The 12,003-nt window shown below is 42.7% G+C and overlaps 1 protein-coding gene across 3 annotated transcripts in view; it reads left to right on the plus strand.

The window, feature by feature from the left end:
* The window catches only part of LOC139545576 (nuclear receptor subfamily 6 group A member 1-A-like), a 99,556-nt gene that overhangs the window by 72,770 nt on the left and 14,783 nt on the right, over window positions 1–12,003 (plus strand). The window contains exon 1 of one of the 3 annotated variants that reach the window (XM_071353513.1): window positions 549–756. The exons of the other annotated variants lie outside the window; for them this stretch is intronic. Within the exon in view, the coding sequence (XP_071209614.1) occupies window positions 741–756 (16 nt within the window). The 5' untranslated portion in view covers window positions 549–740. Of the gene's footprint in view, window positions 1–548; window positions 757–12,003 lie in introns of those variants that run through there. 3 annotated transcript variants of the gene reach the window in all.

Below are 12,003 nucleotides of genomic sequence, written 5' to 3' on the forward strand. Positions count from 1 at the left end.
ATAACTAGTTCTAGGAGTACACTATACCAAGCAATTCATTGGGGAACTGTATGAGTGGCTGAATGTTGTGATGTTGCTCTGTGGGGTATATTTGTGACATGAAATGTTGGATCATTATTGTGGACGGAAACATATGCCTGCAGGAACAGATAAATATCATTCATATCTTATCTTGTACTTTTTAAGCCATTTCTAGAGGCTTTGTTTTTTCCCCTCCTTTGCACTGTTCCTGGTTTGATACCTAGCACTGACACATTGGTTAACTCTATTTGTTTTCTATTGACAAAATGACTCAATTACTTAATGTCAGTGTATGTTGTCAGCTTGAACCTGTTTATGCTTGAACGTGCACTTTGGTCCTCTGTGAAAAGTGCCAGAGGGAGAGGAGGCTAATTTGGCCAGGGAAAGCATTGTTCAACAACAGAGAAAATAGTACTATCAGTTCCACTCAGATAACCCTTAGTTGTCATTGGACCTCAAGCCAAGCCGTGACCCCGTGGCTTGAACTCTGTGGTCATGTGACCAGGCAGTAAAGTGGCCAGTGGTGCTGGCTTAGAAGTCTATGCTCAGAGAGAGGGCAGGCTGTGGAGGGAGGAGGTTGTATGTCAGAGCGAGAGAGAGCAAGAGGGAGAACAAGAGAGAGAGAGAAGAGTCATGAGGCCAAGGCTCCCATGCCCTGTGGCTTTTTTTAGCGGAATCTGTGCTTGAATGGCGTCCTGGCAAACTGGGAGAAGCATGAAATGGATACATGGGAAGGTAAGGGAGGATGCGAGAGTGAAAGGGGTTGGGTCTGTTGCCTTTATGGCTCATACTCTATGCAACCCTAAATATGCATGTATAAATGAGAGAACAGGCTAGCATTTAGTTGGTGCGAATCATTTTGGTTTCCTTTTTTACCATCATCAGATTCGCTAGCATTTTGGCTAAGCACTTTGTTTTCATTTCATATGTTTAGCAATAGATGAGGATCATTCTGGATTTAAAAAAATAATAAATCAATGAATTATGTTGTTGTTCCACTGAGGATTTCAAACAACATGATATTGAGAAAAATAGAATGAACAGAATGCTTTTTTGTTAAATGAAATTTAGACAATGGTTTTGTCAAATTATTTTCATTGTTTCCTATTTTCTTCTTGGGAAAAAGGACTGGTTACAAACCCATTATGTAATTATATTTTGACCAGTTTGTTACTTTTGTTGCAGCTATACATGCCAAGGTATACATGTGATATATTTGTTATTTAAAATATGCTTTTGTATTTTGTTGAATAATCAATGAATGTCTATGAATTAGTGAATACAATATTGTACAATATTGTTCAAAGTCTTTTCAGAGTATTTCAATATATTTCATTATGTGTGTTAATTTGGGTGTAGTAGAGTATTTGTGTGTATTGGTATGTATAGTTGATTGTGTTGTTGTGTCCTGCTGAGTGAAGTTACATATGTATTGATCTGTGGTATGTGTCTGTGGCCCATCTGGAAAAGGTTTTGTCCCCAGTCAGCATTGTTTATGTGATAGAGGAGAGGTTAGGATTGCTTCACTGGGCAGTTTTAACCCCCTGGGTTAGCCCAGCTGTGACTACCTTCCCAAACCTAACACAGTTTCACCTTATAATAAGTAGCTAATGTACTGCCTCTCACTGACTATTGGAGTTTTTACAATATTTTATGTTGATACAAATACCTTTAGTGTAAGTTAATGGAAATTGCTCAATTACAGCCCAAACCAATCCACTCAGTCAGTCCTACTAACTATCATGTCCTTAGACTTTGCAGATGACTCAGACCTCTGCAATGTTCTCAGTCAATGGGATTATGTCACATTTCTCTTTCCCAGGTTAGAGTTACAAATCAATGTAATGTTTGTTGGGACACAGTGAGGAGTTTTTTTTTGGTATGGATTTTTCCCCCAATGTGGAATCAGTCATATTATTTCATACATGAGTAGTATATGACTTGTGTTACCACAGTTTCCACCAGGAAGTGTTCTAGAGACACCATGTTGAATGGACAACCAGATCAAGAGCTCTTTGCTGCTTGTTTGATAATGGTTATACATTTTAGTAATCTAGCAGACACTCTCATCCAGAGCAATTTACAGTAGTGAGCACATACATTTTCATACTTTCTTTCTGTACTGGTCCCCCGTGGGAATTGAACCCACAAGCACCATGCTCTACCAACTGAGCCACATGGGTATGTGATAGTCATTGTAATCATTCATCTAGTGGTTTAACTATCAGCAAGCTTCATCTGAATTGTTCCCTTTATGAATTCTCTGGGAACATTTCTCTCATGTTTCCTATTGTCTCTTAAAGATGCACTATGCAGAAATCGCTCAGCCATTTCCTGGTTGCAACAATTTGAATAGTTCCCCTAATTTAATTTCATGTGACCAAACAAGCAAGTATAGTGTAGAGAATAATTGTATCTAAATCACTGTGAAATATATTTTCCAAACATTTTGTATTTGAAGTTAGTGCACCAAACCGAAATTAAAAGACACAAAAACGAAATTTAAGAACGGGAAGCATAGAAAGAGCACACATAGAACAGATCTACCGCTTCTTAGACTTGCTTTCATTGAGAATGACAGGCTAATAACTCATATTTCCATGTGAATTTGGTCGGGTCGCACAAAAAGTTACTTATTGCAGCTTAAAGTGTTGTATTTTCTGGGAAGGGAGGGGTTACTGTATCTGCTCCCTCCCCCATGCTAATCCTATCCAGTCAGCGTTAGAGGTTGTGTTTCTTCTGCAGCTGAAGGAGGGTTAAATCCAATCAGTCTTTTATAATGCAAAGTAGCCCGCTGATGCCATTCCTGTCTCTCAACACACCACGTCACTCTGGACTTGCCAGGAAGTCCCTTTTCTTACAAATTCTGGTTGGGGGAGTGTGTGTGCGTGTGTGTGTGGATGAGGGGGTAGGGGGATAGAGGCTGTGTGTGTGAAGATCAATAAGAGTGGGGGAGGTCAGGAATCGTGGCTTCTGTAATGCAGGCTAAATATAGCTAATGCCAAAGCCTCTTATTATGGCCTTCTAGGGCCTTTTCGATCATTCCATTCAAACCTTTATTTGAATTCTGATCCAGACAAACCAAACCATCAAGTCCACCATATCTCAGACTTTTGTCTCCAAGGGAAGTGTTATTTAAACTGCCAGTACCCATCCCCCGATGCTAACGCACTTTAAATCTAACACAAACACCATCTGATACCCATTATGAACAAAGGACCTAGTTTGACCTGATAACTTTATTGATTTTTGAAATCTTATTACAACCCCCACACAACACACACACACACACACACACACACACACACACACACACACACACACACACACACACACACACACACACACACACACACACACACACACACACACACACACACACACACACACACACACACACACACACACACACATAGAAATAATATAAAGTGCTTGATTGCATTATACAGTGTATTTCCCAATACAGGAAGAGTCTGGTCATAGGAAAGATGGGTGGGAGTTAGCCTGCTGAACCTGTTAGCCTGCTTATTCTGCCTCTAGCAAGCCTCAAGTCATACTGAGGAGTGCTGGGGAAAACAGAATTTTATTAAAGAGGGGGTTTATATGGCCCAGTGTTACAAGCGCCTGTGTTGTTAAATACCACCATGTGGTTCATATCGGGTTGTGCTGACTGTTTAGGCTCCACATTAACAAGCACACTGTCAAACTGCTGCACTGGACTTTAAACATTTTTAAACATGCAAAATGTCCTACTTTTGTCACCTGTTGGTTGAAACATTACATTTGGACTTTTATTGAACACTATAGTAATTATATAATCGCTCCGACATAGTGTTCCCCATTCTGTGAAGAGAATCAATTAGATTTGTGTCAATGGTCATGTTGAATTTAAAGATTGTGATGAGTGGCCTTTTCTTGATGTATTTTAGGGAGCGATTTGCAACTGTTGCCACTGCTGAGAACCCAAGGAGCTATGATGCAGAGAGATAGCCAAACACGTCAATGAATATTGATTACATTCCAATAATGAGATCAAAGACCTTCAAATGTACCTTTAGGAAATCAATGGCCCTCTCAAAAGTGTTTGTGTTAGGGCAGTATTTGGACGTTGACAGGAGAAAACATAGTGAGCTCTCTTGTTCGTATTTCTATCTGTTGTCTCAAGACTTGTTGCTGTTTAGGACAAAAGAGAATTCAAGACAGCATTACCCTTCATTCTGTTACTGATTCATTTGTGAACTTAATACATGTTTTGGAATGAGCTGGATTATGGAAATCAGAAACAACATTTACTTTAATGGAATCTCTGAAATATCTAACAAACTAGTGACTAATACAGTATTAATTAGAATATAATTAACATGGTATCTGGCTGGAGTCTAATTACCCAATGCTAATGACCCAGGCTGTAATCCCTGGTAAGATCTCAGCCCTCCGCCCTGAGACAGTACTGTGTGAGAGGGGTACATTTTATCCAGTATACGATGTCAACAGGCCAACATTGACATGACAATGAGCCAAATCTACAACAGCATAGAAGTAAAAATATTACCATAACACTATGGAGACAGAGAGAGACCAAACAGCATGGTGGCTGACTGTTAGAAAGGTGTATCTCTGGCACATATTGGTTCTATCTTCCTACTATCTCACCACCGGCAGAGAAGAGGTATTCGGAGTGGGCTTCTAGTCCGACTCAGGAGGCGTGTACACCATCCACCGCTTCCTAGTATATTACTCGCTAATGTAGACAAACTCATGGCGATGATCTCTTTCCAGAGAGACATCAGGGACTGTTTCACAGAATCATGGCTCTCTCGGGATATACTATTACCGTCCATACAGCCAGCTGGGTTCTCAGTTTATCGCACAGATAGGGATAAAGAACTCTCCGGGAAGAAGAAAAGCGGTGGTGTATGTTTCATGATTAACTACTCATGGTGTGATTGTGATAACATACAGAAACTCAAGTAATTTTGTTCACCCGAACTAGAATACCTCACAATCAAATGCAGACGATACTACCTCCCAAGAGAATTCTCTTAGATTATAGTCACAGCCGTGTATATTCCCCCTCAAGCCGATACCACGACGGCCCTCAAGGAACTACACTGGACTTTATGCAAACTGGAAACCACATAGCCCGAGGCCGCATTTATTGTAGCTGGGGATTTTAACAAAGCAAATTTGAGGAAAATGCTACAAAAGTTCTATCAACACATTGACTGTAGTACTCACTTAGGAAAAACACTAGACCACTAGTGAGATGCCTACAAGGCCCTTCCCCGCCCTCCCTTCGGGAAATCAGATCACGACTCCATTTTGCTCATCCCTTCCTATTGGCTAGTCTGACGAATCTGTTCCCACGGTGACTATTAAAACCTACCCAAACCAGAAACCGTGGATAGCATTTGTGCAAAACTGAAAGTGCGAACCACCGCATTTAACCATGGCAAGGTGACGGGGAATATGGTTGAATACAAACAGTGTAGTTATTCCCTCCGTAAGGCAATCAAATAGGCAAAATGTCAATACAGAGACAAAGTGGAGTCGCAATTCAACGGCTCAGACACGAGACATATGTGGCAGGGTCTACAGACAATCAGGAGGATAACACAGCGCCACCAACGCGGCCCGCTCCCAAGGACTGTGAGCTCTCGTTCTCCGTGGCCGACGTGAGTAAGACATTTAAGCATGTTAACACTCACAAGGCTGACGGCCCAGATGGCATCCCTAGCCACGTCCTCAGAGCATGCACAGACCAGCTGGCTGGAGTGTTTACGGACATATTCAATCTCTCCCTATCCCAGTCTGCTGTCCCTACTTGCTTCAAGATGTCCACCATTGTTCCTGTACCCAAGAAAGCAAAGGTAACTGAACTAAATAACAATTTCCATGAAATGCTTTGAGTGGCTAGTTAAACCTCTTGGGTACGTGAGACGTTAGCGTCCCACCTCTTCAACAGCCAGTGAAACTGCTGGGCGCCAAATTCAAATACAGAAATACTCATTATAAAAATTCAGAAAACAAAACATATTTTACATACGTTTAAAGATTAACTTCTTGTGAATCCAACCACGGTGTCAGATTTAAAAAATGCTTTACGGTGAAAGCATGCCTTGCGATTATTTGAGAACATAGCCCAACAGACAAATCATTACAAACAGTAACCAGCCAAGTAGAAGAGTTACACAAGTCAGAAATAGAGATAAAATTAATCCCTTACCTTTGATGATCTTCATATGGTTGCACTCAGCAGACATTCATTTACTCAATAAATGTTCCTTTTGTTCGATAAAGTCTCTTTATATCCAAAAACCTCCGTTTTGTTTGTGCGTTTTCTTCAGTAATCAACAGACTCAAACGCAGTCAAAACAGGCAGACAAAAAAATCCAAATTGTATCTGTAAAGTTCATAGAAACATGTCTATATTCAATCCTCAGGTTGTTTTTAGCCTAAATAATCGATAATATTTCAACCGGACAATAATGTCGTCAATATGAAAGGTAAACAAGAAAGGCACTCTCTCGGTCGTGCGCATGAAAAAGCTCTGTGACACTTTAGGGTCCACTCATTCAGACTGCTCTTACTTCCTCATTTTTCAGAATACAAGCCTGAAACAATTTCTAAAGACTGTTGACATCTAGTGGAAGGCATAGGAACTGCAATTTGAGTCCTAAGTCAATGGATACTGTAATGGCATTGAATAGAAAACTACAAAACAAAAAAAAAACGACTTCCCGAATGGATATTTCTCAGGTTTTCGCCTGCCAAATCAGTTCTGTTATACTCACAGACACTATTTTAACAGTTTTTGGAAACGTTAGAGTATTCTCTATCCAAATCTACCAGTTATATGCATATCTTATCTTCTGGGCCCGAGAAGCAGGCAGTTTAATTTGGGCATGCTTTTCATCCAAAATTCCGAATGCTGCCCCCTACCCTAGAGAAGTTAAGGATCATATCACCTCTACCTTACCTGACACCCTATACCCACTGTACACTTCCCTATCCCATCTGGGCAAGAGGAATACCTACGTTGAAATGCTGTTCATTGACTATAGCTCAGCTTCCAACACCATAGTACCCTTCAAGCTCATCATTAAGCTCGGGGCTCTGCGTCTGAACCCCACCCTGTGAAACTGGGTCCTGGACTTCCTGATGGTTTTCCCCCAGCTGGTGAAGGTAGGAAACAACACCTCAACTTCGCTGATCCTCAACACAGGGGCCCTACAAGGGTGTGTGCTCAGCCCCCTCCTGTACTCCCTGTTCACCCATGACTGCGTGGCCATGCATGTCTCCAACTCAATCATCAAGCTTGCAGATAGCACAACAGTAGTAGGCCTGATTACCAACAATGACAAGACAGCCTACAGTGAGGAGGTGAGGGTCCTGGCGGAGAGGTGCTATGAAAGTAAACTCTCCCTCAACGTCAACAAAACGAAGGAGCTGATCGTGGACTTCAGGAAACAGAAGAGGGAGCACGCCCCTATCCACATCAACGGGACTGCAAGTTCCCCGGTGTACACATCTCTGACAATCTGCAATGGTCCACCCACACATACAGTGTGGTGAAGAACTCGTAACAGGGCCTCTTCAACCTCAGGAGGCTGAAGAAATTTGGCTTGGCCCCTAAGACCTTCACAAACTTTTACAGATGCACAATTGAGAGCATCCTGTCGGGCTGTATCACCGCCTGGTACGGCAACTGCACCGCCCGCAACCGCAGGGCTCTCCAGAGGATGGTGCACTGCCCAACGCATCACCAGGGGCACACTGCCTGCCCTTCAGTACACCTACAGCACCCGGTGTCACAGGAAGGTCAAAAAGATCAAGGACATCAACAGCCTGAGCCACGGCCTGTTCACTGTATTTTTTCCTACTGTATTTTAGTCAATGCCACTCCGACATTGCTCGTCCTAATATTTATACAGTTCTTAATTCCATTCTTTTACTTTTAGATTTGTGTATTGTTGTGAATTTTTAGATACTACTGCACTGTTGGAACTAAGAACACAAGCATTTTGCTACATCTGCAATAACATCTGCTAAATATGTGTATGTGACCAATTTGATTTGATTTGAGACAGATAGAAAGAGCGGCCGAGAGAGTCATCAGGTACTGTACTTAATTTGGAGAAAGTATGCACCCTTTCCTCCCATAAAGGATTGTGTATGGATAGAGAGATATGTTAAGAAGGGAGGGAGGGATGGAGGGAGGTAGGAGGGGAATTAATAGTGGAAAAGTACAGCAGATCCCTTCATCCCCCGCTGCCTTTCAGCTGGGGATGATTGTGATGGAAACACAAGACAAAACCACTGAGTGAAATACCCTTCAGCAGGCCTTGTGGTGAGGTGGAAGAGGGAGGGACGGAGGGAGAGGAGGCAGTCACAGGACCCAGACTATAGAGAGAGAGAGGGTAGAGTTCAAGATGAAGCAAAGGCTTGACTTTACAACTCTCCCACATGTCCCGTCACTTTGGATTTATCACCCCCATCACATGATCCATGAGAAGCTGGGGGAGGGGAGGTGACCAGAACCAGGACAGAACCAGTTTGATGGACTGGACCACTGACTGCCATACAGGGAGGGGTTGGTGAGGTGGAGCCAGAGTTTGATGTGACACATTGAGATCAAGTGTTGGTGATTATATGGTGGCCATGCACTTGAAAGAGAGGGTGACAGATTTGGCAAATAAGCCTCTGCTGGTGTGAATGAAGGAAACTAACGATCATTGTGTTTTTCTCATTGAAGGAAGTCAGGCATTTCACATGGGATGCTCAATTAAATATATGGTTTTGATGCCTTCTTTGAATTACCACATGTGCTGAAATAAAACAGACAAATGGCTCAAGGCGTCAGCGTTCTTCAGTTCGGCTGTCGGCTAGCCAAAGCCGGCTAGTCGAACCGAACGAGTGGGCTCACATGCTCCCAAAAAAGACGTTCGCTTCAAAAATGAAAAAAGGGGGGGAAAGCAGCAATATTACCCCGGGACAGTAGAGGGCGATGAGCTGGTAATAGCCATCTATGCCAAACAAGGACGTGATGACACACCCAAACACACCCGAGAATAAAATAGTGTACAGAGAGACAGTTGATTGGATGTGTGTGATTTGCCAGGGATCTACTAGATCTATCTACCTAGCAACACATAATAGAGATCCGAAGACAGAGAAGATGTGCCCTACAGGTTCACAATGGTTGATATAGGGGCATACGGCCGAGAGAGCTATGGTGGAGTGTTTCAAGAGAGATATTTTGGGTCCAAACTGCTGAAGAAGACCCTGGATTTACCACCGCCAGCTGTCCTGTCAGGTACCACAACGTCAAGTCCTCATGTTTTCCTGGGAGATGCAGCTTTCCCCCTACATGAGAACCTCATGCGCCCTTATTCAGGTATGAATTAATTCAACTTTTTCTGTTTCTAATTCCCCTTGTTACTGTATATATGTATGCACCTCTACATGAGAAGTGCAATTTTATCAAATCTTTTGGAACATGGTTCCTGGAAAATGGTATGGTGTTTTTGTTGACCAAATTTATATATCTGACATTCTCGTGTTACCTCTCATTCACAGGTGTCCATCTCAATAAACCTGGCCGTACCTGGAACTACCACCACTCGTCGGAGAGTCAGAGAATGCTGAGAACACTGAGTTTCCAGCTGAATTGCATCACCTCTACAGTTGACCAATCATGGACGAAGGGGCGTAGACTTCGCCTTCAGAACTTCGGCTGGCCCTTGAGAATTTATTTTGTGTGCCCGAACAGTCGACAAAACCCTAACCAAACTCCAAAACGAACAAAACATCACAAAATGTTGTCATAATATATGCACGAACGGTAAAGAAACATTGCAGTTGGGAAGCATGCGGCCACCTTTATTGAGGAGGAGAGGATCCATAGTGTAAAGCAGGGCTTTCCCATCCTGTTCCTGGAGTGCTTTTAAATTATATCTTTTTTTATTGAACCTTTATTTTTAAGTCAGTTAAGATCAAATTCTTATTTACACTGACTATACCGGCCAAACCCGCACAACCGGCCAAACCCGCACAACGCTGGGCCAATTGTGCACCGCCCTATAGGACTCCCAATCACATCCGGTTGTGATACAGCCTGGAATAGAACCAGGGTGTTTGTAGTGATGCCTCAAGCACTGAGATGCAGTGCCTTAGACCGATGCACCACTAATTAGCTGGTTAATCAGGTCAGTTAAAACTGGGGTTGAATTGAAACCCTACAGGAGGGTAGTTCTCCAGGCTTGGAGAGCCGTGGTGTTAACCTATGTGATCTTGGACATGCTTTAAGGCAGTAAAATCTCTCGCGTGCTCTCACAGCTTGTGTTTGAAGTAAAATATCAAAACAGAGCAGGGTTTTGGGCGATCTATAACATATGCAAGACAATGCAGAGGGTGGAGCACCTTTTAGGTGGCCATTTTGAGAAAGAGAATGAGGAGAGCTCTGAGTTCAAATAAAGGGGGAAAGTATGTGGGTCCTGTCCTCTTTTCTGGCAGACTTAGTAGAGGTGTTATTCTATTACACACAGAACAGGGGCTTTAATGACTGAAAGGCTTTTGATTTAGACCTTAAGGTGAATCTTCACTGATACCTCCGCCCTTCCTTCAGCATCAAGCTTTGTCCTCATTGTGCTCTGAGAGCCCACTTTAATCGGGCTAAAGTCACTTTATACGGAATCATTATAATAGAGTATTGCAGGACATCAAGTTCTTACGTGCTGCGGTATGTAGTAGTGTGTGAAGCATACTGATGACACTTCTATATTTGTTACTGCACTCTGGAGTTACTTCTGGCAGGACGTTTCTCTATTACGTTGTTAACTGTATGGCAGTGCGAAAGACCCTCGTTACATGAGTGTTCCTTATGGAAGACCAAAAATAGGTGTTGGGGTCAAAACATAACCTATTACAAACCTCAACAGGTTTGTTTTGAGTAAGAGCTCCTCATTGTTCTCAGGCTGGTGGGATGTTCACGTTAATGACCAAGGATTACATTTGAATCCGTTGGCGGGACCCGAGTGAGCCTTTTGTGTGTGTACAGTATGACAACCCCAGAAAAGCCTCCCGAGGAGTTAACTTAAGCCTCATAGGTAATCCCATTGGGTTTTAGAGGTCTTCCATTCCCCATTCAGTAGATCTGGGAGAGGCTTTATGCTCCTTAACATTTCTCCTGCTCTGGCTAATTGCCTCTACTAAGAGGAACCTTACCCTGGGCTCTGAAAGCACACTGCTGCTTCTAGTATACTTAGAGCAGGGATGGACATATAGGACCTCTGTCATCTCTTTGACAGGATTATGTCTGATTCGGTTGCAGCTATATTTAAGTTATAAAGAAGATGAGTTTACCACTCAGTAGTAGTAGTTTAGTGTATAACCTGTGCACAAGTGTGCTCTTGTGGACAGTACCTGAGGTCTAAAAGTTGCTATCTGCCATTTTATTCGCTTTTGGCCAATCTTATACGTTCATGATAATCAGTACTTGGTTTGGACTGAAATAGGTTCCGGGACTCATTTTGGGGGCCTGTACTGTTTATATTTAGGTGCAGGAGCTCCACAATACATTTGAGCTTATATTCTATGAGAGGAACAGGAGCTCAAGCAGTAGCCCAAGTCAAGCACTGATGATAGTAAATGTGTTAAGGGAAAGGAAGCTTTTGCACAGTATGGGTTGGCATGGGTTTGATGACCTTGTTACTTTAGATCACTGCACCCATGTCTCCCTCTTATATCTGATGGGTTAGTCCATGCCTGGATGAGGGGAAAGTTCATGGCTTTGTGAAGTACTGGTTGACCAAAGGCCGTCAGTAAGAGACTTACCTCAGAGCAGCTAGGGTTACTTTGTGGGTTCAGGAGAAGGTCGCATTAACCAGGACCACTATAGCTGAGTTCTCACCAGTCTCCTTCAGGACTGGGTTCATTATTTACTGTTGGTAGAATCCAGTGAAAGCAGTTCAGTCTGCTCTC

The sequence above is a fragment of the Salvelinus alpinus genome, chromosome 19 (assembly GCF_045679555.1).
Source record: "Salvelinus alpinus chromosome 19, SLU_Salpinus.1, whole genome shotgun sequence".
Classification (NCBI taxonomy): Eukaryota; Metazoa; Chordata; class Actinopteri; order Salmoniformes; family Salmonidae; genus Salvelinus; species Salvelinus alpinus.